This window comes from Stegostoma tigrinum, chromosome 10 (genome assembly GCF_030684315.1).
Source record: "Stegostoma tigrinum isolate sSteTig4 chromosome 10, sSteTig4.hap1, whole genome shotgun sequence".
NCBI lineage: Eukaryota > Metazoa > Chordata > Chondrichthyes > Orectolobiformes > Stegostomatidae > Stegostoma > Stegostoma tigrinum.
In genome coordinates, this window is record NC_081363.1 from 3,255,250 (window position 1) to 3,282,989 (window position 27,740).

Sequence of the window (27,740 nt, forward strand, 5' to 3'; positions counted from 1 at the left end):
GTACAGAAAGCTGATGGGTAAGAAACCTCTCCCCCTTCCACGCCCCAGCTCCCTCCCCCAAAACAATGTTGATAAGCTGCATTCGACCATTTGCTTCCTTCATCGCTGCGATATGGACATCATTGGCAATGCCCAGCACATCCCTAACTGCCCTTGAATCAACGGCTCTCTTGGCCATTTCAGAGAGCAGTGAGGAGTCAAACACTTTGAATTCTGGAGCCATGTGCCTTATGATGTGCAAAAACTTTCCCACAACACCATAAAACACAGGCGCATTAGTAGGCCATTCAGCCCGTAAAGCCCATACACAAACTTGATTATAGTATAGGGAGAGAGGGGGAGGTGGACCGAAGATGGATAGAGGAGAAGCTAGGTGGAGAGGAGAGTATAGGTGGGGAGGTAGGGAGGGGATAGGTTGGCCCAGGGAGGACGGACAGGTCAAGGAGGCGGGATGAGGTTAGTAGGTGGGAAATGGAGGTGCGGCTTGAAGTAGGAGGAGGGGATAGGTGAGAGGAAGGACAGGTTAGACAGGCGGGCATAGGCTGGGCTGGTTTTGGAATGCAGTGGGGGGAGGGGACAAGCTGGGCATGTTTTGGGATGCGGTGGGGGAAGGGGAGATTTTGAAGCTGGTGAAGTCCACATTGATACCATTGGGCTGCAGGGTTCCCAAGCGGAAAATGAGTTGCTGTTCCTGCAACCTTCGGGTGGCATCATTGTGGCACTGCAGGAGGCCCATGATGGACATGTCGTCTAAAGAATGCGAGGGGGAGTGGAAATGGTTTGCGACTGGGAGGTGCAGTTGTTTATTGCGAACCGAGCGGAGGTGTTCTGCAAAGCAGTCCCCAAGCCTCCGCTTGGTTTCCCCAATGTAGAGGAAGCCACACCGGGTACAGTGGATGCAGTATACCACATTGGCAGATGTGCAAGTGAACATCTGCTTAATATGGAAAGTGTTCTTGGGGCCTGGGATAGGAGTGAGGGAGGAGGTGCGGGGGCAAGTGTAGCATTTCCTGCGGTTGCAGGGGTAAATGCCGGGAGTGGTGGGGTTGGAGGGCAGTGTGGAGCGGACAAGGGAGTCACTTTGTGCTCCTGAGATGCTGCTTGGCCTGCTGTGTTCATCAAGCTACACACTTTGTTATCTTGGATTCTCCAGCATCTGCAGTTCCCATTATCTCTGATTATAGTATACTTAACTTTCCCCGCTCAAAGAGATCATGGCTGATCTGATATTCCTCAACCCTACTTTTCCTGCCCTTTTCCCATAAACGTTCATTCCGCTACTGATTGAAAAACTGCCTGTCCTCAGCCTTGAATATACCGAATGACCCAGCCTCAAAAGCTCTCTGCGGTAAAGAATTCCGCGGATTCGTTCCATTCGGAGAGAACAAGTTCCTCCTCACGTCTGTCTGAAATGTGTGACCTCTTATTCTGAGATTGTCCTCTGTCAAGTCCCCTAAGAATATTGTATGTTTCAATAACGTCTCCTCTCACTGTCCAAAATTCCAGTGAGTGTAGGTCCAGCCTACTCAACCTCTTCTCATAAGACCGTCCCTCCATAGTCAGGATCAAATGAGTGAGCCTTCCCTGGACTGCCTCTAGCGTTGGCTACCTTTTCTTAGATGAAAGAATTGAAAGTATTCTCACATTCCAGCTGTGGTCTGATTAGTGCCAATTCTGTTGTCGGTGTTGAGGGTGGTTGGCTCGCTGAGATGGTCTGTTGTTCCGCAGACGTTTCGTTACCATGCTTGGCAACATCCTCAGTGCAGCCTCTGATGAAGCATTGGTGTGTTTTCATGCCTGGTTTTTAAACTCTGGGTCCATTGCGATGGATTGCCTCACTTCCGGGTTTCCTCTGTAGTGGAATGTACATGGGGTTGAGTTCAATGTGTTTGTTAATAGCCTGCTTCGTGGAGTGCCATGCTTCCAGGAATTCCCATTCCTGTCTCTGCCCAGCCTGTCCCAGGATCTTGGTGTTGTCCCAGTCGAAGTTGTGGTTCTCCTTGTCCATGTGGATTGAGATGAGTGAGTATCGGTCGTGTCTTTTTGTAACCAGTGGGTGCTCATGTACTCTTGTTGTTAGTTCCCTTCCTGTTTGTCCGATGTAGTATTTCTCGCAGTCTCTGCAGGGGATCTTGTAGACGACATTGGTCTTGCCCGTGGTGGGGAATGGGTCTTTAGTTCAGGTGAGCACTTGTCATAGGGTTGATGTGGGTTTGTGTGCCACTCTGATGGCCAGCGGTCGTAGAAGTTTTGTGGTGAGTTCTGACGTGTTCCTGATGTAGGGTCGTGTGATGACTGTGTTGGGGTGTGTAAGTATCTTTCTGATGCTGTTCCTGTAGGCATCTCCTGACCTAGTTCTTTGGATGTCCATTATCCTTGAACACTTGGAAGAGGTATTCCTCCTCCTCTTGGTGTAGTTCCATGTTGCTGCAGTGTGATGTTGCCCTTTTAAGTAGTGTTTGCAGGCAGCTTCGTTTGTGCATGCTCGGATGGTTACTGTTGAAGCTCAATACCTGGTCCGTGTTGGGGCTTTTGGGTGTACTTTCGTTTGCAGTTCCCCATTTGTCCTGTGCTCCACCGTGATGCCCAGGAATGGGAGCTGTTTGTTCTTCTCCTCCTCTCTGGTGAATTTTATTCCGGTGAGGGTGCTGTTTATGAGTTTGAGTGTCTCCTCTAATTTGGTCCATTTAATGATGACGATGGTGTTGTCTACATAGCGTATCCATGGTTTTGCTCTTCTACAAATCCAACCAAAATTGTGGATACGCTACGTAGACGACACCTTTGTCATCAAGGAAGGAAAACCGGAAGTGAGGCGATCCATCTCAACGGACTCCAGAGTTTAAAAACCAGGTGAGAAAACACACCGACGCTTCATCGGAGGCTGCACTGGGGATGTTACCCAGCACGGTAATGAAACAGGGCCATTAACCCAGTCTAACCAGTAACATCCACGTCCCATAAATGGGTGAGAAAGAAATGTATGCTTGGCCATGCAATATTCCAAATGTGGCTCAACTAAAGGTCTATATGGCTACAACATGATTTGCCAGTATTTGTACTCTGTACCCTGTCTGATGAAGGCAAGCAAGCTATGTTCATTCTTGACCACTTTCTCCACTTGTGTTGTCACTTTCAGGGAAAGCGTTCCTATTTCTGATGGTCTGTGTTGATTTCCAGTTTAGCGACTCCTCGATTTTAAAGTTCAACTCTTTGTTGTCAAACCCCTCCATGGCCTCTCCCCTCCCTGTCGCTGCAACCTCTTCTGTTACCAAAACCTGCGAAACATCTGCCCTCATCTAATTCTGGCCTCTAGAACGTGCCCAATTTTAATTTGCCTGCTGTTGGCAGACAGGCTTTTAACTGCCTGGGCCCCTCGGCCTGACATTCTCTCCCTAAATCTCTTCTCCTCATCTTGTTTCTGTAAGACACTCCTGAAGATCTATCCCTTTGTCCAAATTTCTGGACATCTGTCTTAAGATCTCCTGATACGGAAGTGTCAGATACTGTTTGTTAATGGAGTGCATTAGTGTGAATCTTAGGTAATTTATATGAATGTATATTATTGTGACATCCTAAAGTTTAAAATGCTGATTGTTTCTTCCAAATGATCAATGGTTTCAGTAAACTACAGGCCATTATGCTGCAAGAAGAGAGCTTCAGTCAGAAGTGTGAGCACTGGAGGCAGTTTCTGGAGAGGATGGAGGAGGCACTGATGATCGATGTTGCTGGCAGCTATGAGGGTCTGAAAGAACAACAGAAAACCCACGAGGTGAGATCAGCCCATACATAGAACATAGAACAATGCAGCGCAGAACAGGCCCTTCGGCCCTCGATGTTGCGCCGACCTGTGAACTAATCTAAGCCCCTCCCCCTACACTATCCCATCATCATCCATATGCTTATCCAAGGACTGTTTAAATGCCCCTAATGTTGCTGAGTTAACTACATTGGCAGGCAGGGCGTTCTACGCCCTTGCCACTCTCTGAGTAAAGAACCTGCCTCTGACATCTGTCTTAAATCTATCACCCCTCACTTTGTAGCTATGCCCCCTTGTACAAGCTGAAGTCATCATCTTCAGAAAAAGACTCTCACTGTCCACCCTATCTAATCCTCTGACCATCTTGAATGTCTCTATAAAATCCCCTATTAGCCTCCTTCTCTCCAATGAGAACAGACCCAAGTCTCTCAGCCTTTCTTCACAGGGCCTTCGCTCCAGACCAGGCAACATCCTGGTAAATCTCCTCTGCACCTTTTCCAAAGCTTCCACATCCTTCCTGTAATGGGGCGACCAGAACTGCACGCAATATTCCAAATGAGGCCGCACTAGCGTTTTGTACAGTTACAGAATTACAGAACATTACATCACAGTACAGGCCCTTCGGCCCTTGATGTTGTGCCGACCTGTCATACCGATCTCAAGCCCATCTAACCTACACAATTCCATGTACATCCATATGCTCATCCAATGATGACTTAAATGTACCTAAAGTTGGCGAATCTACAACCGTTGCAGGCAAAGCGTTCCATTCCCTTACTACTCTCTGAGTAAAGAAACTACCTCTGACATCTGTCCTATATCTTTCACCCCTCAATTTAAAGCTATGCCCCCTCGTGCTCGCCATCACCATCCTAGGAAAAAGGCTCTCCCTATCCACCCTATCTAACCCTCTGATTATTTTATATGTTTCAATTAAGGCACCTCTCAACCTTCTTCTCTCTAACGAAAACAGCCTTAAGTCCCTCAGCCTTTCCTCGTAAGACCTTCCCTCCATACCAGGCAACATCCTAGTAAATCTCCTCTGCATCCTTTCCAAAGCTTCCACATCCTTCTTATAATGCGGTGACCAGAACTGTACACAATACTGCGGCCGCACCAGAGTTTTGTACAGCTGCAGCATATTCTCTTGGTTCCGGAACTCGATCCCTCTATTAATAAAAGCTAAAACACTGTATGCCTTCTTAACAGCCCCTCATCCAGGTCATTTATAAAAATGACAAACAGCAGTGGACCCAACACCGACCCTTGCAGTACACCACTAGTAACCAGGATAGTAACCAGGGGTCTCCAGGATGAACATTTCCCATCAACTACCACCCTCTCTCTTCTTTCAGCAAGCCCATTTCCGATCCAAACTGGTATATCTCCCACAATCCCATTCCTCCGCATTTTGTGCAGTTGCAGCATGACATCACGGCTCTGGAACTCAATCCCTTTACCAATAAAACCTAACACACCGTAAGCCTTCTTAACAGCACTATCAACCTGGGTGGCAACTTTCAGGGATCTATGTACATGGACACCAAGATCCCTCTGCACATCCACACTACCAAGAATCTTTCCATTGACCCAGTATTCTGCCTTCCTATTATTCTTCCCAAAGTGAATCACCTCACATTTATCCGCATTGAACTCCATTTGGCACCTTTCAGCCCAATTCTGCAGTTTATCCAAGTCTCCCTGCAACCTGCAACATTCTTCCACACTGTCCACCACTTCACCGACTTTAGTGTCATCTGCAAACTTACTAACCCATCCACCTATGCCTGCGTGGGTATACAGCCCACTACGAGGTGCGATCAGCCCCAACAGCCCACCACAAGGTGCGATCAGCCCACCGCATGGTGCGATCAGCCCCGACAGCCCACCATGAGGTGTGATCAGCCCCGACAGCCCACCACGAGGTGCGATCAGCCCCGACAGCCCACCATGAGGTGTGATCATCCCCGATAGCCCACCAGGAAATCACTGGCGCATTATCCACTCAGTAAGTCAGGGTGGGACCGGTGTACCTGAGCCCACTGCCCACGTGCCCACACCTTCGAAGACACTTAGTGGCAAAATAAACATTAGCCTGCAGAATACTCCTTACCTATCTCAGATCGAAAGGGGCTCCATTAAAACTGAGACCCCCACTGGTTTCTAGCTTCCCATAGATATATGACCAAGTCAAACCTTATTTACTGTTCAGTAAATACCCAACAGCTCATTCCATTCCATTCCATTCCTCATTCCATTCAGTGTCCGGCATTCCTTCCGACCTTGTTCGGTGATAATAGTGGGGTCTGGTGAGGAGACTATAAGACCATAAGACATAGGAGTGAAAGTAAGGCCATTCGGCCCATCAAGTCCACTCCGCCATTTAAATCATGGCTGATGGGCATTTCAACTCCACTTCCCTGCACTCTCCCCGTAGCCCTTGATTCCTTTTGAGATCAAGAATTTGTCGATCTCTGCCTGGAGCAGCTTGTCGAAACGTTCACAACCAAACACACCAAACTCAGCGAGCAAGTCTGCACCCTCAATCCACAACCCGAGCTACTAATCTTCTCAATCTTTCAACACAACACCCTCAAACTGGCCGCAGATGGGAAACAGTTAATTATCTGACTGAGCTCGACCCCATGTACGATTGTAGTTTGTGCATGAATCCCTCGGAAGCAGGTACCATCACAAAGTTTAAAGTATAAAACACCAGGCAACAATATACAGGCTCAGAGGACAGCTGAGCAGAGATAGATATCAGGGAGACGTCAGAGGTAGGTCCTTTACTCAGAGAGTGGTCAGGGCATGGAATACATTGCCGGAGAGGGTAGTGAAGTTGGCCTCATTAGGGGCATTTAAGCGGCTATTAGATAGGCAAATGGATGGTAGTATAAGGCAGGGGTGGACGTTAGATAGACCTTAGGATTAGGCTAAAAGTTCAGCACAACATGGTGGGCTGAAGGGCCTGTACTGTGCTGTACTGTTCCATGTTCTAACAGAATGGCTTCAGAATGATAAGGGTTATGCTGAATGATGCCCACAGCCACCTCCAAAAATAACAGTGGGAAATTGTGTGTCAAAGTCTTTGTACTCCAATGCAATCAACCAGGAATGGACATCCACACTGGGACAAGCCATCAGCAGACAATGACAAAAGACCAGAACAAAGCAAAGAACAGCCCTTCCAGAAAAACTGTCCAAAATCACCCACATCAACAACACGGACAACACAGATTCATGGATTAGAAACATCTCGGACCGAGCACTAACAGACACTGAGAAGACTGTCCTAGGACACAGACTGAATTATAACTACAGAGATGCCAAAAAGACTGACTTCCTGGGTGCACTGGGATTGATACTAAACAGCAAAGGACTCATGGGAGAAGTAGAACAGACTCTCATAGAACATTACAGCACAGTACAGGCCCTTCGGCCCTCGATGTTGTGCCGACCTGTCATACCGATCTCAAGCCCATCTAACCTACACTGTTCCATTGTCATCCATCTGTTTATCCAATGACAATTTAAATGCTCTTAATGTTGGTGAGTCTACTACTGTTGCAGGCAGGGCATTCCACGCCCTTAATACTCTCTGACTAAAGAACCTACCTCTGACATCTCTCCTATATTTATCACCCCTCAATTTAAAGCTATGCCCCCTCATGCTAGCCATCACCATCCTAGGAGAAAGGCTCTCCCTATCCACCCTATCTAACCCTCTGATTGTCTTGTATGTCTCTACTAAGTCGCCTCTTAACCTCATTCTCTCTAACAAAAACAGCCTCAAGTCCCTCAGCCTTTCCTCGTAAGACCTTCCCTCCATACCAGGCAACATCCTAGTAAATCTCCTCTGCACCCTTTCCAAAGCTTCCACATCCTTCTTATAATGCGGTGACCAGAACTGTACACAATACTCCAAGTGCGGCCGCACCAGAGTTTTGTACAGCTGCGACATGACCTCATGGCAGATGACAGTCCCCACATTGAGCAAAGAAGGTAAGTTCAACACATTCAACGCATTCAGCACAGGAGAGAGGAAAGCTCTGGAAAGACAGGAAGATTGTAATCTTAGCAGCGGACAAAGGATACATGACAGTAACCCTTAATAGAACCCACTACATCAAGAAAGCTACCGCACTGCTAGCAGGTACTGACACCTACCAACAGATGGTGATAGACCCGACATCACAGTTAGGAACCAGATTACAATGACCCTGAAGAAATTACACAACTCAGGAGACGTCAGCAAGACAGAGTACCAAAAAATGAAGGCAGAGAGATCCAACACACCCCGCTTCTACAGACTCCCCGAAGTACACAAACCGGGGATCCCCCTCAGACCCATTGTCACACTGCCAGGCACACCAACATATAAACTTGCCAGAGAGCTACAACAGAAAGTGAAATACTTAGTTGACAACACTGCCCTCTCCATCCAGTCATCCCAAGAATTCCTCAGCATCATCAAGGACACCAGGATAGAAGAGGATGAGATGATGACATCCTTTGATGTAACAGCACTATTTAGATCCACAAACACCAGCCTGGACAATTGCCACGCCACTGGACAAATCAAGTGAGCAGGCAGCCCAGGAGACCAACAACATCAATAAGGACACCACCATGAAACTACAGGATCTGTGTCTCACAGCCCACTTCATCTTCAACGACAGCACACGCGAGCAAACCAACGGAACACCAATGGGATTCCCCAATATCAGGACTGATTGCATCAATATTAATGCGACGCTTAGACTGGACAGCGCTCCCCACTATACAACCCAAATTCTGTGTTCAATAAATAGGCGACACCTTCGTTATTATCAAATGCACAAAACTGCAAGAAGCCCACAGACACATAACCAACGTCTTCACTGGGATAAAATTCACAAAAGAAGAAGAGAACAACAACCGACAACCCTTCTTGGACATAACGGTAGAACAAAAATACAACAGGGAACTGCAGACCAGCGTATACAGAAAGACCACACATAGAGACCAGATACACAATTACACCAGCAACCACACCAACACCTACAAACGAAGCTGCATCAGGGCACGTCACAGCAACCTAGAACTACACAAAGCAGAACAGGAGAACCTATACAGAGTCTTCAAAAGGAATGGATACCCAAAAAGCACAATCCATCGTTATCTCCGAGACAGACCACAACAGGAAACACAACACAACCAGACTCGCTGATCGCCCTACCGTACATCAAGGACATTTCAGAGATGACCACAAGACCACTCAGACCCCTCGGTATGAGGAGAGCCCACAAACCAACAACCACCCCATAACTGCTACTGACGAATGTAAAGGATCCCATACCCAAAACCAGCAAAACTGGTGTAATATACAAAATATCATGCAAAGACTGCGAGAAATACTATATAGGCCAAACCAGAAGAAAATTGACTATTCCGATAAATAAATACTAAAGAGCCTCGAAGGGATATGGCCAATTCTCACTTGTCTCACTACACACGGACAATGAGGGACATGAATTCTATTGGGATAACACAGCCATGATCGTCCAAGCCAAACTGAGACAAGCGAGAGAATTCCTGAAGGCCTAGTATTCCAACCGGAACTCCATCAACAAACACCTTGAATTAGACACCGTGCACAAACCACTGAGAAACAGAACCAGAAGTAATACCAACCACCCCCGGCAAACTGAGACATACAAATAACAAGTGAGACAGAACACCGACGCTTCACTGGAGGCGCACTGACCGTGTTACCCAGCAGGGTGACGAAGCTTTTGCAGCCAAACTCATCAGCTCAGTGAGCAAGTCTACAACCTCATCCACAACCCGAGCTACAAATCTTCTCGAAAGGAAGCTTTAAGACCAAATCTCTGCAGAGATGGAGCTTGAAACAAAAGAAAAAAAGCAACTCCTGGGAGCTAAGAGTCTGGAATCCTGCAACCGCAGGAAATGCTACACTTGCCCCCACACCTCCTCCCTCACCCCTATCCCAGGCCCCAAGATGACTTTCCACATTAAGCAGAGGTTCACCTGCACATCTGCCAATGTGGTATACTGCATCCACTGTACCTGGTGTGGCTACCTCTACATTGGGGAAACCAAGCAGAGGCTTGGGGACCGCTTTGCAGAACACCTCCGCTCGGTTCGCAATAAACAACTGCACCTCCCAGTCGCAAACCATTTCCACTCCCCCTCCCATTCTTTAGATGACATGTCCATCATGGGCCTCCTGCAGTGCCACAATGATGCCACCCAAAGGTTGCAGGAACAGCAACTCATATTCCGCCTGGGAACCCTGCAGCCCAATGGTATCAATGTGGACTTCACCAGCTTCAAAATCTCCCCTTCCCCCACCGCATCTCAAAACCAGCCTAGTTTGTCCCCTCCCCCCACTGCACCACACAACCAGCCCAGCTCTTCCCCTTCACCCACTGCATCCCAAAACCAGCCCGACCTGTCTCTGCTTCCCTAACCTGTTCTTCCTCTCACCCATCCCTTCCTCCCACCCCAAGCCGCACCTCCATCTCTACCTACTAACCTCATCCCACCTCCTTGACCTGTCCGTCTTCCCTGGACTGACCTATCCCCTCCCTACCTCTCCACCTACACTCTCCTCTCCACCTATCTCTTTTCTCTCCATCTTCGGTCCGCCTCCCCCTCTCTCCCTATTTATTCCAGAACCCTCTCCCCATCCCCCTCTCTGATGAAGGGTCTAGGGCCGAAACGTCAGCTTTTGTGCTCCTGAGATGCTGCTGGGCCTGCTGTGTTCATCCAGCCTCACATTTTATTGTCTTGGAATCAAAAGGTGTTGGGTGATGACCTCTCATGCCCAGTTTTTCTATTGATGAATGTGCTGATGGCTGGAGATTTATGACAGATATTCAGTTTTGGACTCGTCTCTAGAAATGGTCACAGTCTAGCGTTTTGGGTTTTCGCAGATAGAAATGCTGCTGTTACTGAGAACAGGATTTAAGAAAGGGGGCCTTGGAGACTTGGGTGGTCTTCATTGTGACTCCTAGGTTTGTAGAACAAAACCCTCACTTTGTAGAGGGTTGCTTGGCAACCATTAGCACAGAGGCTTCGCTCCTCTCTTGAGTAGTTTTTCTTCAGTAATGCAATAAACCTCATCTCTCGCATTCTTGAAAACTTTCCTTAGTTTTTGCTTCAAAGTTGCTTAATTGCCAGTAAGTTATAGGAGGCTTAGAGCACACAATAGCAGCATTCAAGAAGCACCTGGATAGATACATGATTAGGAATGGGATAGAGGGATACGGAAGACAGTTTTAGTATGGAACAGCAAAATGTGCCGGTGCAGGCTTGGAGGGCCGTAGGGCCTGTTCCTGTGCTGGATTGTCCTTTGTTCACACGTTAAACTGTCAACTTCAGTTTCCAAGAAATCATGTGGTGTAACCCTTCTCAATCCGGAGAGTGCCTAAGTTGTCCAAGAACTTCCAGTACTTTCCAGAACATCCTTAAATATAAATAAGTATTCCCAGTAAATCTCACTGGATTACTAATGCTCTGGGAAAGTAGGTTCAAATCTGGTGGAATTAGATTTCAATGAATGAATGAGTCTGTCATTGAGAGCTCGTCTCCGTAATGATGATCATGAAATTATTGTCTTTTGTCATAAAAACCCACCTGGTTCCCGAATGTCCTTTAGGGAAGGTAATCTGCCATCCTTGCCTGGACTGGCCTACATGTGACTCCAGACCTACAATTGTTTTGGACGGATTTGGGGCTGAGTAGCAAGTGCTGGCCTTGCTTATGATGAAGAGTTTAGAGAAAAGCAATGACCTGTTAATTTTAACTTTTCTCCTGTTGCAGCTTTTTCAGGCAGAGGCTTCAATAGCACACCAGATCCTTGATTCAATCATTCAGGAGGCCTACCATCTGATTCCAAGCAGTGATGCCCAGGACAGGTGAGGCAGAGACCAGAGCAGCTGAACTTCTCATAACGGATTTACAAAGATTTGCAATGGGCTTCCTATCAGCTCTCCATCACCACCCAAATGCCCTCACCCAGATCCTACTGCTCCTCCTGGTTTCTGCCTGCCCTTCCCATGCTAAGGGTTCCATTGACTGTGTGACAGCAAACAGAGAGACATGGTCAATGGATAGTTCTCAGGTTGGAGGAAGGTTTAGTGGTGGAGCTCACCAGGGATCAGTGTTGGAGTTGTTTTTTTTTCCTGAAAGACATTAATTATCTGAACCTTGGTGCGCAGGGGACAGTTTCAAAGTTTCGGATGACACTAAACTTGGACGAAATGTAAACGATGAGGAGGACAGTATGAGCCTCCAAAGGGCCACTGACAAGTTGGGGGAGTGGGTAGAGAGATGACCAATGAGGTTCATTGCAGAGAAGTGGGAAGCGATACATTTTGGTCAGAACATTGAAAGACAATGTAAAATAGAGGGTACAGTTCTAAAGGGGGAACTGGGTGTACATGTTCACAAATCATTAAAGGTGGCAGGGCAGGAGGGGGGGAGAACAGTTAGTGTAGTGTCCTCAGCTTTATTCTAGGAGTACAAGAGAAAGGAGGTGATGGTGAACTTTGTACAAGACACATTTTAGACCCTGAACACAGACAAATTTGCTGGAAAATCTCAGCAGGTCTGGCAGCATCTGTGGAGGAGAAAACAGAGTTAATGTTTGAGGTCCGGTGACCCTTCCTCAGAACCCAAATCGGAAATGTCAATTCTGTTTTCTCCTCCACAGATGCTGCCAGACCTGCTGAGCTTTTCCAGCAAATTTACTTTTGTTCCTGATTTACAGCATCCGCAGTTCTTTTGGTTTTTACATTTTAGACCCTGGCTGGAGTATCGTGTGCAGTTCTGGGAGCTACATTGATTATAGGAGAGACCTGAATGCACTGGAGAGAGTGCACAGTGATTGAAGAAACTTCAGAGATGAGGCTAGATTGAAGACATCTCTTCAATGCTTTCACATCTCTCCAATAATCAATGCAGCACCTACAATCGCACGCAATACTCCAGCCAGGGTCAAACAAGTGCCTTGTACAAGTTCACCATCACCCCATTTCTCTTGTACTCCGTGAATAAAGCTGAGGACACTACACTGTAACTGTTGTTCCCACCCCCCCCCCCCCCAACCCTGCCGCCTTCAATGATCTGTGCACATACATACCCAGTTCCCTCTGCTCCTGTTCTCCCTGGAGGGAAGGCGGCTGACAGGAGATCTGAGAGAGGTTTTCAACGCCCTGAGTTGGGCTGGACAGAGTAGAGAGGGACAAACTGTTCCTGCTCGTAAAAGAAACAGGAATGGGAGGATGTAAATTTAAACTAAACTGGGGGAAAGTGAGGACGAGACATTCTCATGTAGCATGTAGCTTGTAGTTAGCGCCTGGAGTGCACTGCCTGGAAATGTGGAGGAGTCAGGTTTAATTGAAGCAGTCAAGAGAGGCATTGGAGGGTTATTTGGATAGAAATGATGTGCATGACATGAGGAAAAGGCAGGAGGTTGGCATTCAGGGATAGAACCAACGCAGGCAGGATGGGCTGAAGGGATTCCTTCTGTGCTGTAATGATTCTGTGATTTTGTGATTCTCAAAGGTGAGTGGGAAGTGCAGCCCCCAGAGGCCTGGTCGCATGCTGCAATAAAGGCCGTCGCTGTGGAGCTTAGAGTTTGCTGCTTCCTCCCCTACAGACCAGGAAGAACATGAGGCCCTAGTATATGGGCAAGGCCTGAGGAGGTCCCTGTATCAGTGGGGCTGCTGCACCCAAAGGTTAGGGAGAACAGGGCCACAGTTTGCTTTCTAATAACACCTGTCTCCTTCCCCAGAAGGACCTTTGTCCTGAATCTCTCAGCGCTGAAGGAACGTTGGTGCAGATTGGTCCAGAAAGTCTGGCAACGCCAACACCTCATCACCACTCTCACCAACCAGTGGTGTCGTCACGGCAACTCTGTGGCCAGAATCCGTAAGCTGCTCACCGACACCTCAAACAAACTGCAGGCCATGGGCGATCTACGCAGTTACAGCCTGCACCAGCTCTGGATGTTGCTTGAGGGTGTGAAGGTAAGTCATTTGCTCTTTTACACCTCCTGCTTGACACTGAGGCTGGGTCTGCCTAGGTCAGTTTGAGGGTACCCTGTGTTCTCACTGTCTGATAGGTCAGGCACCTTGGTGGGCCTGGGTCACCCTGGATTAACCTCCAGCCCAACACTGCCTCCTCAACTCTAAAAACTGGGAGAAGATCTTCTGCCAGAGGAGCTCCCAAGTTTGGACAATGTCTGCTCCCAGTGTTGAATTGATCACAAACTATCGGCTGCCTTAAACATATTTATGCACCAAACATACAGTGAATAAGTCCAGCACATTACAATTGAATGTTTTGTTTGCTTGAGAGTCCTGTCCCAGGCACAGTATCACGCAGTGCAGAAAGAGGCCAGTCCCATCAGGCCTCAGGCACAGCGAGACCTGCCGATGCTGGATTCAGGGATAACACAGTGTGGAGCTGGAGGAATGCAGCGGGTCAGGCAGCATCAGAGGAGCAGGAGAGTCAACGTTTCGGGTGGGGACCCTTCATCAGGCCTGGTGAAGGGTGGAAACCTGAGAATCAACTCTCCTGCTCCTCTGATGCTGCCTGGCCCGCTGTGTTCTTCCAGCTCCACACTGTAATGAGCCCATCAAGCCTGTGTTGTCTCTTTGAAAGGGAGGGCATGATGGTGGAGGGACAGGGCAGTAGATGTGTGCGGTGGGGAGGGGTGAGGTGAGGGACGAGCAGGGTGGGATGGGGGAAGGGGTTGCAGGCAGTGGAGGTGTGTGGCTGGTGAGATTTATTGGTCAGATTCTTGCGAGGAGATGGTGAAGGCAGCGTTGGCCATTTTTTCTCTGCTGTAGAGTTTTATAATCCACAGATCAGCCTTGACCCTGAATGTGGACATTCATTTATAGGAATTGTTGAACAGTTTGTGTGCAAGCCCTAATGCCTCTGTTCACCTCCAAGCACCAAGGTAGGAAACTCCAGCAGTTGGAGCCGCGCATGATGCGGGCCCTAGAGGTGGGGAAAGAGCTCGAGGCAGCAGCTGATTCTTCCACACAGGCATCGCTCCAGGACCAACTGTGCCAGCTCCACGATGCCTGGGACTCCACCAACCTACAGCTCACAGACACAAGGGACAAACTGACCAACATCATCAAGGTACATCCCTCCACTCAACCAGAGACTGAGCTCCACAGAACCCTCACCAAGTCATTCCCATTCCCAATCCCAAACCAAAAGCCTAACGACTGCGAAATGGCTCCTCTACCTTAACCCAGACTTTATTCTCCTGCCAACCTAACCTGGAGTATTTAGCTGGCAGAGTGTTGGATGGTTGGAGCAGTGTGTGAAGGGGTATCATGGCGGGTTATCAAGCTACTGCACAGTACAGACGCCTCTTCATCTTCCCATTGCAGATCTGTGACTATCTGTTAGCAGATGAAAACAATTGCAGCCATTGGGAGCAGGTCTGCATCACCTGCTCCTATCTCCTGAACCAGGCTGATTAGTTAAAGCAAGGAAAGCATGTGTTTTTACACAGCATCTTCCACAATGTTGGGATTGTTCTATGGAAATAAAAAATGCAGGAAATTGCTCAGTAGGCCAGCTAGCCTATGTGAAGAGAGAAATAAAATTTGGCATTCAGATTAACAGCTTTTCATCGGGACTCCCCCAGAGGGTGAGGATGGCACGGTGGCTCAGTGAGTAACACTACTGCCTCGGTGCCAGGGACCCAAGTTCGATTCCACCTCAGTGTCTCTGCGGAGTTTTCACATTCTCCCTGTGTCTGCGTGGGTTTCCTCCGGGTGCTCCGGTTTCCTCCCACAGTCCAAAGATGTGCAGGCTACGTGATCGGCCATGCTAAATTGCCCGTAGTGTTCAGGGATGTGTGGGTTAGGTGGATTAGACATGGAAAATGCAGGGTTACAGAGAAAGGGTAGGGGGATGAGGGTGGATCTGGGCATGGGTGGGATGCTCTTCCGAGGGGTGGTGTAGATCTGTTGGGCCGAATGGCCTGTTTTCACACTGTAGGGATTTTATGAAATTTTGGAGATGGTGTAGAATTTGATCAAAGCCTGGGTGTGATGAACACAAAGGGAATCCTGTAATAGGGTGGAAGATGGACATAACTGAATGACAAAGGAGTTTATCCTCTGGGCCCAAAGGGAATAGAGACTAAGCAAGAAAAGATATGTGCCTAGAGCAGAGATACCACTGATCGAAAGTAAAACTAAGGGAAAAAAAGCAATCAAAATACAGGATACAACAAAAATAAAGTAGAGGCAGGGTTTACAATCTGAAATTGTTGAGCTGACTGTTTTGAGTCCAGAAGCTATAAAGTGTGTAACCACAGGATGGTCCCACAGTTTGTGTGGAGCTTCGCTGGAATAGGGCACCAGGCTAAGGACAGAGATGTTGGTCTGGGGGCAAGATGGAGAATTAAAATGGCAGGCCCCTGCCCCCTTGGGGCCGTGCTTGTGGATGGAACAGAGGGATTCCACAAAGCGGGCGCCCAGTCTACATTTGGTGTCAAGGTGCCAACATTGTGAGCAGTGAATTCCATACACTGGGTAGATGGGAGCGCAGGCGTGTCCTTGCATCACTCGAGAGCTTCCCAGCGTCTGCAGTATTCTTGCCAAGTTAGCTACAGTGAATGCTTTCCCCCCATGCAGACACGCGCACACGCACACACACACACACACGCACACGCACACACGCAGACACGCACGCACACATGCACACCCACACACACACCCATCCCCACACGCATGCACTCATCCACCCACGCACGCACACCCATCCACGCACCCACGCACGCACCCATGCACGCACAGACACACACACACACAGACACACCCCTAGTCACTGCTGTTACACATTCTGCATTTATCAAGCTCCCACGAGCAGCACTGTCAACCTGCCCAGATAATTCTTCACATGGTATTGGTTCAGGGGTAAGTATTGGTCAGGACACTGTGCGATGGAGTGTTTCACTTCTACCCGAAGGTGTTCCTGTTAATTGTAAATTGCCTGCCATCCCACCTACCACTCTTTATCTTTGTGCTATTCTTGACAGATGTGTGACAGATGTGGGGAGGAGGTAACCGTATTGGGTCTCAAACTCCAAGAATTCAGAACAGATTTGAAACGGGAGCTGCCCTGCTCCAGTGAGGACCTACAAAAAGAGCAAAATAAACTTCAGGTAAGAGGCAAATAAGAACAGTGTGCTGGAAATAAGCAGCAGGTGGCAAGAGAGAAAGAATTGGGGTTTGAGAACTGCAAGGGGCTATTGGCCTGAAATGTTAACTCTACTTCCCTCTCTCTAAAACACTTACAGCATTTACTGTTTTATTTCTGCTTTTCAGCATCTGCATTATTTTGCTTTTGTGTCAGATGAGACGGACCCTGATCTTTCACGAATGAATGAATGAAGTGACCGAGCACAGGTTGTGGGTGTCAGTGAGTTAATCACTGGTGGGGATTCGAAGCCTGACTCAGCTCTGCAGCAACAGCTGGTCATCGCCAACACACCCATACATTCTTACACACAACCTGCAGAAATTCTTCCATGGGATATGCATATTACTGGCTGGACCAGCATTTATTGCCCATCCTTAATTGCCCCTAAACTTAGCTTACTAGGCCATTCCAGGGGGCAGTAATGAGCCAAACACATAGCTGAGGGACTGGCACATGCCTAACAGAGACACGCCTTGAGGTCTGGTATTCCAACTGGCACTCCATCAACAAACACACTGAATTAGACCCTGTGTCGAAACCACTGAGAAACAGAACCAGAAGTAATACCAACCACCCCAGCAAACCAAAGCATATAAATAAAAATGTTTCACAGATAGTAGGGACTGCCGATGCTGGAGAATCTGAGATAACAAAGTGTGGAGCTGGATGAACACAGCAGGCCAAGCAGCACCAGAGGCATTTCTGAAGAAGGGTCTAGGCCCGAAACGTCAGCTTTCCTGCTCCTGTGATGCTGCTTGACCTGCTGCGTTCATCCAGCCGTACACCTTGTTATCCCGGATTCTCCAGCATCTGCAGCTCCTACTATCACATGTAGGCCAGACCAGATAAGGACAACAGATTTTCTTGCCTAAAGGTCAGTGGTGAGCCAGATAGGCTTTTACAGCAATCAATGATTAGTTTAGTGGTTACCGTTACCAAACCCAGCTTTCACTGACTGATTGATTTTTATTTTTATTAAACTTATTGAGTTTAAATTTCAATGGCTGCCTTGGTGGGTATTGAGCTGGTGTTCACCGAGTGGAATGACCAGTGATATTAGCACTATTCCCACTGTCAAGCGAACCAATCCTCATTATCTCCAATGGCCTCCTCTTCGTACCATTCAGTTCATTCTCTCTTACACATGTTGCACGCACGCACATACAGACGCGCGCTTGTGCACACACATGCATACACACATACATGCGCATACACATGAGTGCACACGCACGTACACGCATGCACATGCACGCTCACGTACATGCACATGCTGACGCGCGCACACGCACATGCACACGCGCGCACACGCACATGCACACACGCACACATGCACGCACACGCACACACACACGTGCTGTCTCACTAACTGGTAAATTTTGTGCTTTCTTTTGAACAGCAGGAGCTGGGAGGGCCGATGCGATGCTGGGTGAAGGGGCTTGCCGAGTTGAGCACCGTGAAAGTAGCACTTGGCAAATACCTTATTCCGGATGCGGTGATTGGATTCCAGGAGCAAGTAGCAATCCTGGAGAGCCATTGGGAACTACTGCAGCTGTCTGTAAGTTCATGTAGCAGGAAGGAAGGAGACAGCTTCAGGGTGACTCACGCACTAACTGCCTAGGACAAACACTGAGCCAATGAGACAGATTCCAGAAAGGACCTTCATAAGTGAGATGTATTTTTACACCTTTCGATGCTGATATCATGGGCATTGTCTCTGCTTTTCCGACTGCTCTTATTTTCACTATGAATTTGGTGGTGGAAGCAGCTCTGTGTCTTGCTTTTACTCAGAAATCACACCATGCCAGGTTATAAGCCAACAGGTTTATTTGTAATGACAAGCTTTCGGAGCACTGTCCCTTGGTCAGTTGAAGGCTGGACTTCACCTAATGAAGGAGCAGCATTCTGAACATTTGTGATTTTAAATAAACCTGTTGGACTATAACCTGGTGTCATATGACTTCTGCCACCCCCCCCCCCCACCCCAGCCCAACGCCAGCACCTCCGCATCATGTTTTCAGCACATTTGTTTTATAGTCCTCCAATGAAGGCATGTCTTATGACACTAAATGTGTTAGATAAACTCAAATTGTTCACATTCCAGTTTGAAGCCTTTGACTGGAGTCCTGAGATTGCACAGGGTCCTGTGAATTCATCTCTGCATCACAGGGAATGTGGCACAGCTAGGCTGCACTGAGAGAGAGAAAGGACTGACCCAAAGGGAGAAAGATGGAGAATGAGTACTCTCTCCAACCCAATTTACTCTGACCAGAAGGGATAAGAGTGGGAGAGTATTAGTGGGCAAATATATATCCTGTTGGACAAACAGCATTTCTAGGACCTTCTGCAGATGTGAGCTATGTTGTGGAGGTTGTGGAATATGTGCTGCTTGTCTCTCAGGATCTATTGCAGTTAGTCCGGTCTGTAGCTAAATGCATCAATCTCCCTGTAGTAATACTGTAGTAATACTGCTAACTGGCCCTACCCACTAATCCTGCAGGCGTCCTTGCGAACACTGGAAATAAGTGACCAGCTCGAGCAGTGGGTCGTGTTTAACACCAAGAGCAAGCATCTGGAAGACTGGCTAAAACAGATGGAAGATCGAGTCTCACAGAGCACAGACAGTGGGGTCGAGGAGATGATTGAGAGACTCCAGAAGGTAAGGCATGTTTTATCTTTGACTTGTGCCCAGCTACTTTTCTTATTTCGAGAGTCACAGCTGTACGACCCAGAAACAGACCCTTCACTCGAACTCATCCTTGCTGACCCAAATATCCTAAATTAATCTAATCCCATTTTCCGGCATTTGGCCCATATCCCTCTAAACCCTTCCTATCCATATCCTCATCCACATGCCTTTTAAATGTTATAACTGTACCAGCCTCCACCACTTCCTTTGACAGCTCATTCCTTACACATTCCACCCTCTGTGTGAAAAAATTGCCCCTTAGGTGTCTTTTCAATCTTTCCCCTCTCACCTTTAGGGGGATATGGACTAACTCTGGCAAATGGGGCTAGTCTAATGTGGGATATCAGGTTGGCATGGATGAGTTGTACCGAAGGGTCTGTTTACTTGCTGTACATCTCTATGACTCTATGTAACAGACTTATGTGTGTTAGAATGGTCATTTTGAGCTTTCATCTATTTTACGTATTACACTGTTAAAGAGACCTGTCACAAATTGGTTGTCCTCTATCCAGAGAGCTAATCTCAGATTCAGATCATGCTGCTCAGCAATTGATAAAAATGTATTCATCCATGGCATGAGGGTGTCGCTGGCTAGTTCAGCAAATATTGCCCGTCCCTAATTGCCCAGAGGGTAGTAAGGAGTCGCCCACATTGCTGTGGGTCTGGAGTCACATGTAGACCAGACTGGGTAATGATGGAAGTTTTCTTCCCGAAAGTGCATGAGAGAACCAGATGAATATTTCCGACAGTTGACAATGGATCATGGTCATCATTAGATTCTTAATTCCAGATTTTAGGAAAAAAATTATTCCTATTCCACCATTGCTGTGGCAGGATTCGAACCCGGGTTCTCAAAATGTTACTTGAATTAACAGCCCTGTGATCATATCACCAGGCGAATGCCCCCTCATCATTTCTAATTTGTAAGCCAGTTTGAGTTCATTGTGCCTCTGACGATGCACGGCTGAGACAGCGAGCAGGCGTTAATCAGCGGTCACCCTCAGTAGTTTGGTGCACTGTAGGATTCCTGGAGACAGAGGGATAACTTCAGTCAGCGGGATAAAACAAAAAGACCATGGGCCCAGTCAGCCAGAAACTGCAGACTGGTTTTCCATTGTGTATAGGCTCAATCCACTGCTTTCATTAAGTATCATTTCTTTTGTGCTTACTTTGATAAACTTAACGAATTCAGTGAAATCTGGACCTGGAATGGGCCTTGCAACTATTCAGGACTTGTGGACCTTTTAGGTTGACTCTCTCAACTTCGTTTACGTGTAATTTCCTTCGGCAATTGCTTTTAGTGAACCCCAAAATTGTACAAGTGAGCTGTTTATTCTCCCTCAGTTTTGAGCCGGTGCTGTGAGCTATGCTTCCCTTTTTAGGATTGTATGAGGGAAATAAATCTCTACAACAGGAACAAGGCACAGCTGAAACAGCTGGGGAGTGATCTGATCAAAGCCAGCAGCCCATCTAAGGCATCGGAGATCGACAACAAGCTTAATCTCATCAGCAGGAACTGGCAACACCTCCTCGAAGTCATTGAGGCCAGGTAAGGCGAATGGACGGGGTAAAGGGATGGAGGAAGGAGGCAAGTGTGAGGGGTGAGGGGTGAGTGGTTCAGGGTGTGGGAGAGGACCCAGCAGCTTATGGGAAGGGACAGGAGCAAGTTGTGAGGAAGACAGACAGGGGCATGTGAGTACAACCCCTCCCAATCCCATAAGTGGTGCCAGAGAAATGGGGAGGGATTTTGTTTTTATTTTTTATTCATTCACAGGACCAGGGTGCCCCTGGCTAGGCCAGCATTTATTGCCCATCCCTAATTGCCCAGAGTCATCCTGGAATCACATGTAGGCCAGACCAGGTAAGGAATGCAGATTCCTTCCCCAAACCAGGTGGGTTTTTCCCAACAATTGACAGTGGATTCATGGTCATCGTTAGACTCTTAATTCTAGATTTTTTAAAAAAAAGTTGAGTTCAGATTCCACCATCTGTCATGGCTGGATTCAAACCCAGGCCCCCAGAACAATATCAGGGTCTCTGGGTTAATAGGTCAGTGATAATAGCACTAGGCCATCGTCCCCTCTGGTTTGTGAGGGAGGAAGATGGGATATTGATGGCAAACAAAGCAGAAGAATTAAAGAACAGAGTTTAGAAGCTGGAGCAACGTAAAGTGAGAAGCAGTCATGTTAAAAATGAGTTGAACTACCTGAGGCAGTACACAGTGTCCATAATGAAGCTGAGATACAAGAGGTAGTGAGGTACTGGGGGGGACCAGACGTAGAGATTATTGAGTTGCAAGTACAAAACAATATTGGGACTGGGCACTGAACATTACAGCATAAAACATATTGAAAAATATTAAGGTGGGAAATGGGGGCTGGAATAGTTGCTGTTGGGAATTCTCAATGACAACGGTAAAAAGGGACACAACTATTTTCAAAACAAAAATGATATGGACAGACATAAAAGATGATGCATCACTTTAAGAGATAATGGGATGCTGGAAAATCTGAGAAAACAAGGTGTTGAGCTGGATGAACACAGCAGGCCAAGCAGCATCAGAGGAGCAGGAAAGTGCTATGCATCATTTTATTAAGTTTAGTCCCCAGATCATTAATTAGTGGGAGGGATTTAAGAAGAAATAGGTGAGGGGGGAGGTTCAGAAGGAGAGTCCTTCAGGGTAACGACAGCCAGTGTTGGAATTGAAAACATAATGTTGGGATGCACTTCTCATCACACACCAGATGTGTGCGTGACAAAGCTAAACACCAAGGGAGTTCAAGACTTTTAAAGTGAATACTGAGAGCATGCAACGCTATCAAAGGGGCAGTATTAAGGCAATGCACTGTTACAGTTTCAGTATAGAAGGAGCACAGGCACAGTGGCAGGGTCAGTGCTGAGGGAGTGCTGCACTGTCGGAGGGTCATTGCTGAGGGAGTGCCGCACTGTCAGAGGGTCATTGCTGAGGGAGTGCCGCACTGTCAGAGGGTCAGCGCTGAGGGAACACCGCACTGTCGCAGGGTCAGCGCTGAGGGAGCGTTCACTGTCGGAGGGTCAGTGCTGAGGGAGCGTTCACTGTCGGAGGGTCAGTGCTGAGGGAGCGGACACTGTTGGAGGGTCAGTGCTGAGGGAGCATTCACTGTCGGAGGGTCAGTGCTGAGGGAGTGCCGCACTGTCGGAGGGTCAGTGCTGAGGGAGCGCCGCACTGTCGGAGGGTCAGTGCTGCGAGTGAGAAATTCTTGTGCACAGTCTGTTTTCCCTCTTTTTACTCATGTCTGTACATCTGAACTGTAATATTAGTTCTGTTGCCAAAGAGTTTGAATATATTTTGAATATATATCCTGAGTGAATATATTGTAATGTAAAAGGGCTTAATTCTTGAACCTGCTGACCCTTGATAACTGCATTTATCTCTTTTGTCAAATGAGCAATGGGAATGTTTTTAAGTCTTCAGTCATTCCTTCAGAATTCTCTTACAATACTAAAGATTAGAGACAGAACAAATCCCTGCCTATTCTGGACTCAGATTTAAAACTAATCCTGGTGAACACCCACTGTGTCATTGTTGATCCAGTCAGTCGAACTCAGGTACGCTGTGAATTCCCGCATGCTGTGCAGCTGGCAGAGGGAGGGCTCTACGGACATGCTCTCAACACAGACAGATGATCAGGGGAGTGTCCGACAGGCCGCACGCTAATCCTTTTCATTGGGTTAAGCTAAACCCCAGCAGCTTTTCTAAGGAGGCATCTGTTGCCTTTAGCACCTGGCCTTCAATCCACCGCCCCCCAACCCTACCATTGTAGGAGAGTGGAAAATGCCAGTGTATCCCTGCTGCACTCTGTCAGTATCCTTCTTGCCTCAAAACACATAGAAGCATCAGGCCCTGGGAACATAGGAACAACTTTTAACAGAGTATCTGCTGACCACTTCATATCAACGCTAGGAGACCCCAATCTGTCAGAGTGTGCCACCCAACTCACTGACTGGTTCAAGGAGCTCTGTTCTCCTGGCACAGACTGTGGGGCAGTAACAGTGTGAAGGGCAGACAGGAAGAGGAATTCCTGAACCTAGTGCGTGCCCACCCTCATGTGGACAGAGCAGAGTGTATTGGGGCAGGTTTCAGTGGGACCGCACTTAGAGAACAGTTGTTCTGCAAACAGGACAAGGTACAAATAAGTTAAAGAAAACTTAACTGGAGGTGAGTGAATTCCACTGAGTTGAAAAAGTTTCTGACTCTGTTGAATCAAAATCAAACAGAAGAAATCTGAAATCATATACTTACCTAAAGAGAGCAATGTTGACCCACTTAAGGCTGAAAATGGGGATATTTTGTCAGTGACTATGGGGAAAGATCAGACGTGATGAATAATTACTTTACCTCAGTATTTACAGTAGAAGAGGAAGATAGCTAGCTGGAAGTCCCGAGGGCATTAATAGAGAATTGGGATCAGTGACTGGTCAAATGTGGGCAGGTGGTACTAGTTCAGGTTAGGAATACAGTTGGTGTGGATTTGTTTGGCCAAAGGGTCTGTTTCCATGCTGTCTGACTGAATAAAATTAATGGAAGTAAAACACCTGGTAATGAGAAAATTAATGGAGTTAAAGAATGACAAATTGCCAGGACTTTTGGATGTGAGATTGCTCGCTGAGCTGGAAGGTTCGTTTTCAGACGTTTCGTCACCATTCTAGGTAACATCATCAGTGAGCCTCCAATGAAGCTTCGTTGGAGGCTCACTGATGATGTTACCTAGAATGGTGACGAAACGTCTGAAAACGAACCTTCCAGCTCAGCGAGCAAACTCACATCCAGAACCTCAGCCTGAGCTACAAATCTTCCCAAAACGCGCTATTTCCAGGACCTGATGGTTTCCATCAGAAATTGTTAAAGGAAGTGAGGGAGAAGCCTTGACTAGAACATTTGAGTTCCTTTGGTACAGCAGTCTACCCTCTGGATTGGAAAATTGCATATCGCTCCACTTTTCAAGAAATGAGAGGAAAACCAGATCAGTTATACAGGCATCCGTGACCCGAAATGTCAGCCTTCCTGCTCCTCTGATGCTGCTTGGCCTGCTGTGTTCATCCAGCTCTACACCTTGTTATCTCCGAATATCTATGGATGTTGTTTATGTGGACTTCCAGAAGGTATTTGATAATGTCCCACATAAGCAACTGTTAATGAATGCTAAAGCCCACTGAATTGAGGGCCAATTATTGTTATCACTGGGAAGTTGTTGAGTGGCAGGGGACAGGAAGTAGGGCTCATGGATAGGGACATGTGTTGGCAGGATGTGACTGGGGTGTCCCATGAGGATCTGTGTTTGACTATTAATTAATCATATTATTTATGAACAACTTGGATAATGGCAGAGAGAGTCAGCTATGAATCAGACCAGAGCCCTTCAAAATATTTTAAGAAGACAGCTTAGACACTAGATTTTTCTTTTGTTAAAGGAAAATGTAAAATATCCTAGATGCAATGCCACTGGTCAAAAGACTTGACATTAAGCAAAACACAAACCATTTAAACACCTTAGTTAAAATACAAACAAAAGAAAGAGGAATATGGAATAACTTAACTATTGGAATTCTTAATAGATACAGTAACTATTATTAATTAACTGTTCCAATGTAGCAACATGTCATAAACACATCCCATGGGAAAAAAATGAAAATTCAGAAAAAGATTCTGAGATGCAGTTCTCCAATCCAGGAGGGAAACAAAAACACCAAGAGAAAATTCTGAGACCTTAGCAGCCAGCAGATGTTCACTAAAGTTCACTAAAAAAAACCAAAACCCAAAAATCAGGATCTCAGAGAGCTGGCCACACCCATTCAGACTGTTTGAAAAAGAAACAAAGGCCTCCCAAGGTGTTTACTCAAGTGGTCTTCATTAGTCAGTTCTACATCTTGGCCTTACAGCTTCTCTTTACCAAAAGGCCAGGACAAAATAGCCTCTTAAAATGACAACATCATCTCAAGTCTTAGAACCAAATTTGCTGAGACAAAAGTGAGAAGGCATCTGATGAGACAAAGTGAGAAGGCATTGTAGACTGTGAGGAAGATAGCATAAAATTACAAAGGCATATTGATTAGTGCCAGTGAATGGATAAACCTTAGGCAGGTGGAGGTCAATGTCAGCAAGTGTGAGGGTATCCTTTTTGGACCAAGAAAAGATAGACTGCGGAACTTTCTTGATGGTATGAAGTTAGATACAGTGAATGCCTAAAGAGACCAGGGGGATCCGGGTGCATAGATATTTAAGGTGTCACAAACAGGAGCTGTAAAAAGCCAAGCAAGCTAATGGAATGCTGGCCTTCCTACCTAGAGGACTGGAGTACAGGGATGCATGAGCTACGCTGAAGTTGTTACAAAACTCGAGTTAGATCCCAGTTGGAGTACTATGAGCAGATCTGGGCCCTACACCTTAGGATGATAGAATGGTCGGGGAGGGAGGTTTACAAGAATGATAACTGGACATCAGGAGTTAGGAATTATTGAATGCTTGATTTTATTGTCATTTACATCTTGAAGATACCATGAAAAGTGTTTTGATGCCACCATCCGTGCCATTTTGAGTTACATTTAGGATAAAAAGAAATTTCTTAAATAATAGTTCATCTTCTGTTCAAATTGAGGCCTTAAGCAGGGCTCCAGGATTTCTGCAAGGTATCTGGAAGTGATTCCAGTCCTCAAGGATAAGTTACGAGGAGAGATTGTACAAACCAAGCCTGTTTTCTCTAGAATTTAGAGGGTTAAGGGGTGACTTAATCTAAGTCTCCAAGAAATTAACATGAAAGGAAAGAGTAAGTAAATAGAAACTGGTTGGGGATTGTGAAACAAGAGACCGTAGTCTGAGAATTAGGGCCAGACCATTCAGGAGAGATGTTAGAAAGTACTTCTACACAGAAAGGATGGTAGATATTTGGAACTCATTACCACAGACAGCAATGGCTGCTGGTTCAGTTGTTAATTTTAAATCTGAGATGGACCAACTTTTGTTAATTGAAGGTATTCAGGGATAGCAGCTAAAGGAAGATGTATGGAATGAAGCTACCAACCAGCCGCGATCTCACAGAATGGCAGAACCGACTGAAGGGGGTGAATGAGCACCTCCTATTTCTGTGTCCCTGTTGAACAAAGGGAGTCTTTCAGATGGTTCAGGTACAGACCAGGCACATCCATGCAAACGGGAAGTGGAGAAGGAGCTCCTTAGTTGATTAACTGCTGCACTTTTAAGTTGAAACATCAAGAGGAATCTTGTGGCATGTGTCCGCTTTATACTGCAGCCCAGAGCCAAATTAAAGGCAGAAAATGCAAAGCTAAGGGGGCAAAAGAGAACATGAGAACAGATTAACAAGGACTGCGATACTTCAAGAAGGTAGTTTACTCCCACGCACTCCTGGGTTATTAAGGATGGGCATTAGAAGCTCCGCTGACCAGAGATTCCCACGTCTGATGCATGAATAAAAACAAACATATAAAATGAAAGCTCTTTAATAGATTCTCAAACAGCAAAGAGGAAGGTGGGGGCGAGGAGACAGAAGATGCCAGTGAGGTCCCAAATAAGAACTACACTGGAAACAAGGAAACTTGGAGACCTGTTATGATTTGGACAGAAGAAAGCTTAGAAAAAGGGTTAACTTAGTGTTGATGCTGCTCAAAATCAAGAACTCACTTAGTCTGGGTAGGATATGTCTCAGAATGATGAGGGAAAGGCTGTCGAGGCTGGGTTATTAAATATATTCAAGGCTGAGGCAGACAGATTTTTAATCAGTAAGAGGAATCAAGGGTTAGAGGGAAAAACTAGGATTAGGATTATCAGATCATCCACAATCTGATTGAAACAGAAGCGATAGGCTGAATGGCCTACTTCTGTTCCTATGCCTAAGGACCAATTGGAATTAAGGCTAGACATTGTGGAGACTCTGACCATAGCCTTCCACTCTGTTATAAAGTGGAGGTCGACCCTACTCTGAGAGCCAAAGCCGAAACACCCAAGGAGGAGCACCTCGCCCTATAATCTGCAGAAGGAGTGTGAAAAGTGGT

The 27,740-nt window shown here is 46.8% G+C and overlaps 1 protein-coding gene across 1 annotated transcript in view; it reads left to right on the forward strand.

Moving 5' to 3' along the window:
* The window catches only part of LOC125455504 (nesprin-2), a 367,488-nt gene that overhangs the window by 265,113 nt on the left and 74,635 nt on the right, over positions 1-27,740 (forward strand). The window contains exons 73-80 of the mRNA XM_059648913.1: positions 3,625-3,772; positions 11,591-11,685; positions 13,566-13,800; positions 14,732-14,926; positions 16,845-16,970; positions 18,405-18,563; positions 19,506-19,664; positions 21,077-21,243. Coding sequence (XP_059504896.1) covers positions 3,625-3,772; positions 11,591-11,685; positions 13,566-13,800; positions 14,732-14,926; positions 16,845-16,970; positions 18,405-18,563; positions 19,506-19,664; positions 21,077-21,243 — 1,284 coding nt within the window. The remainder of the gene's footprint in view (positions 1-3,624; positions 3,773-11,590; positions 11,686-13,565; positions 13,801-14,731; positions 14,927-16,844; positions 16,971-18,404; positions 18,564-19,505; positions 19,665-21,076; positions 21,244-27,740) is intronic.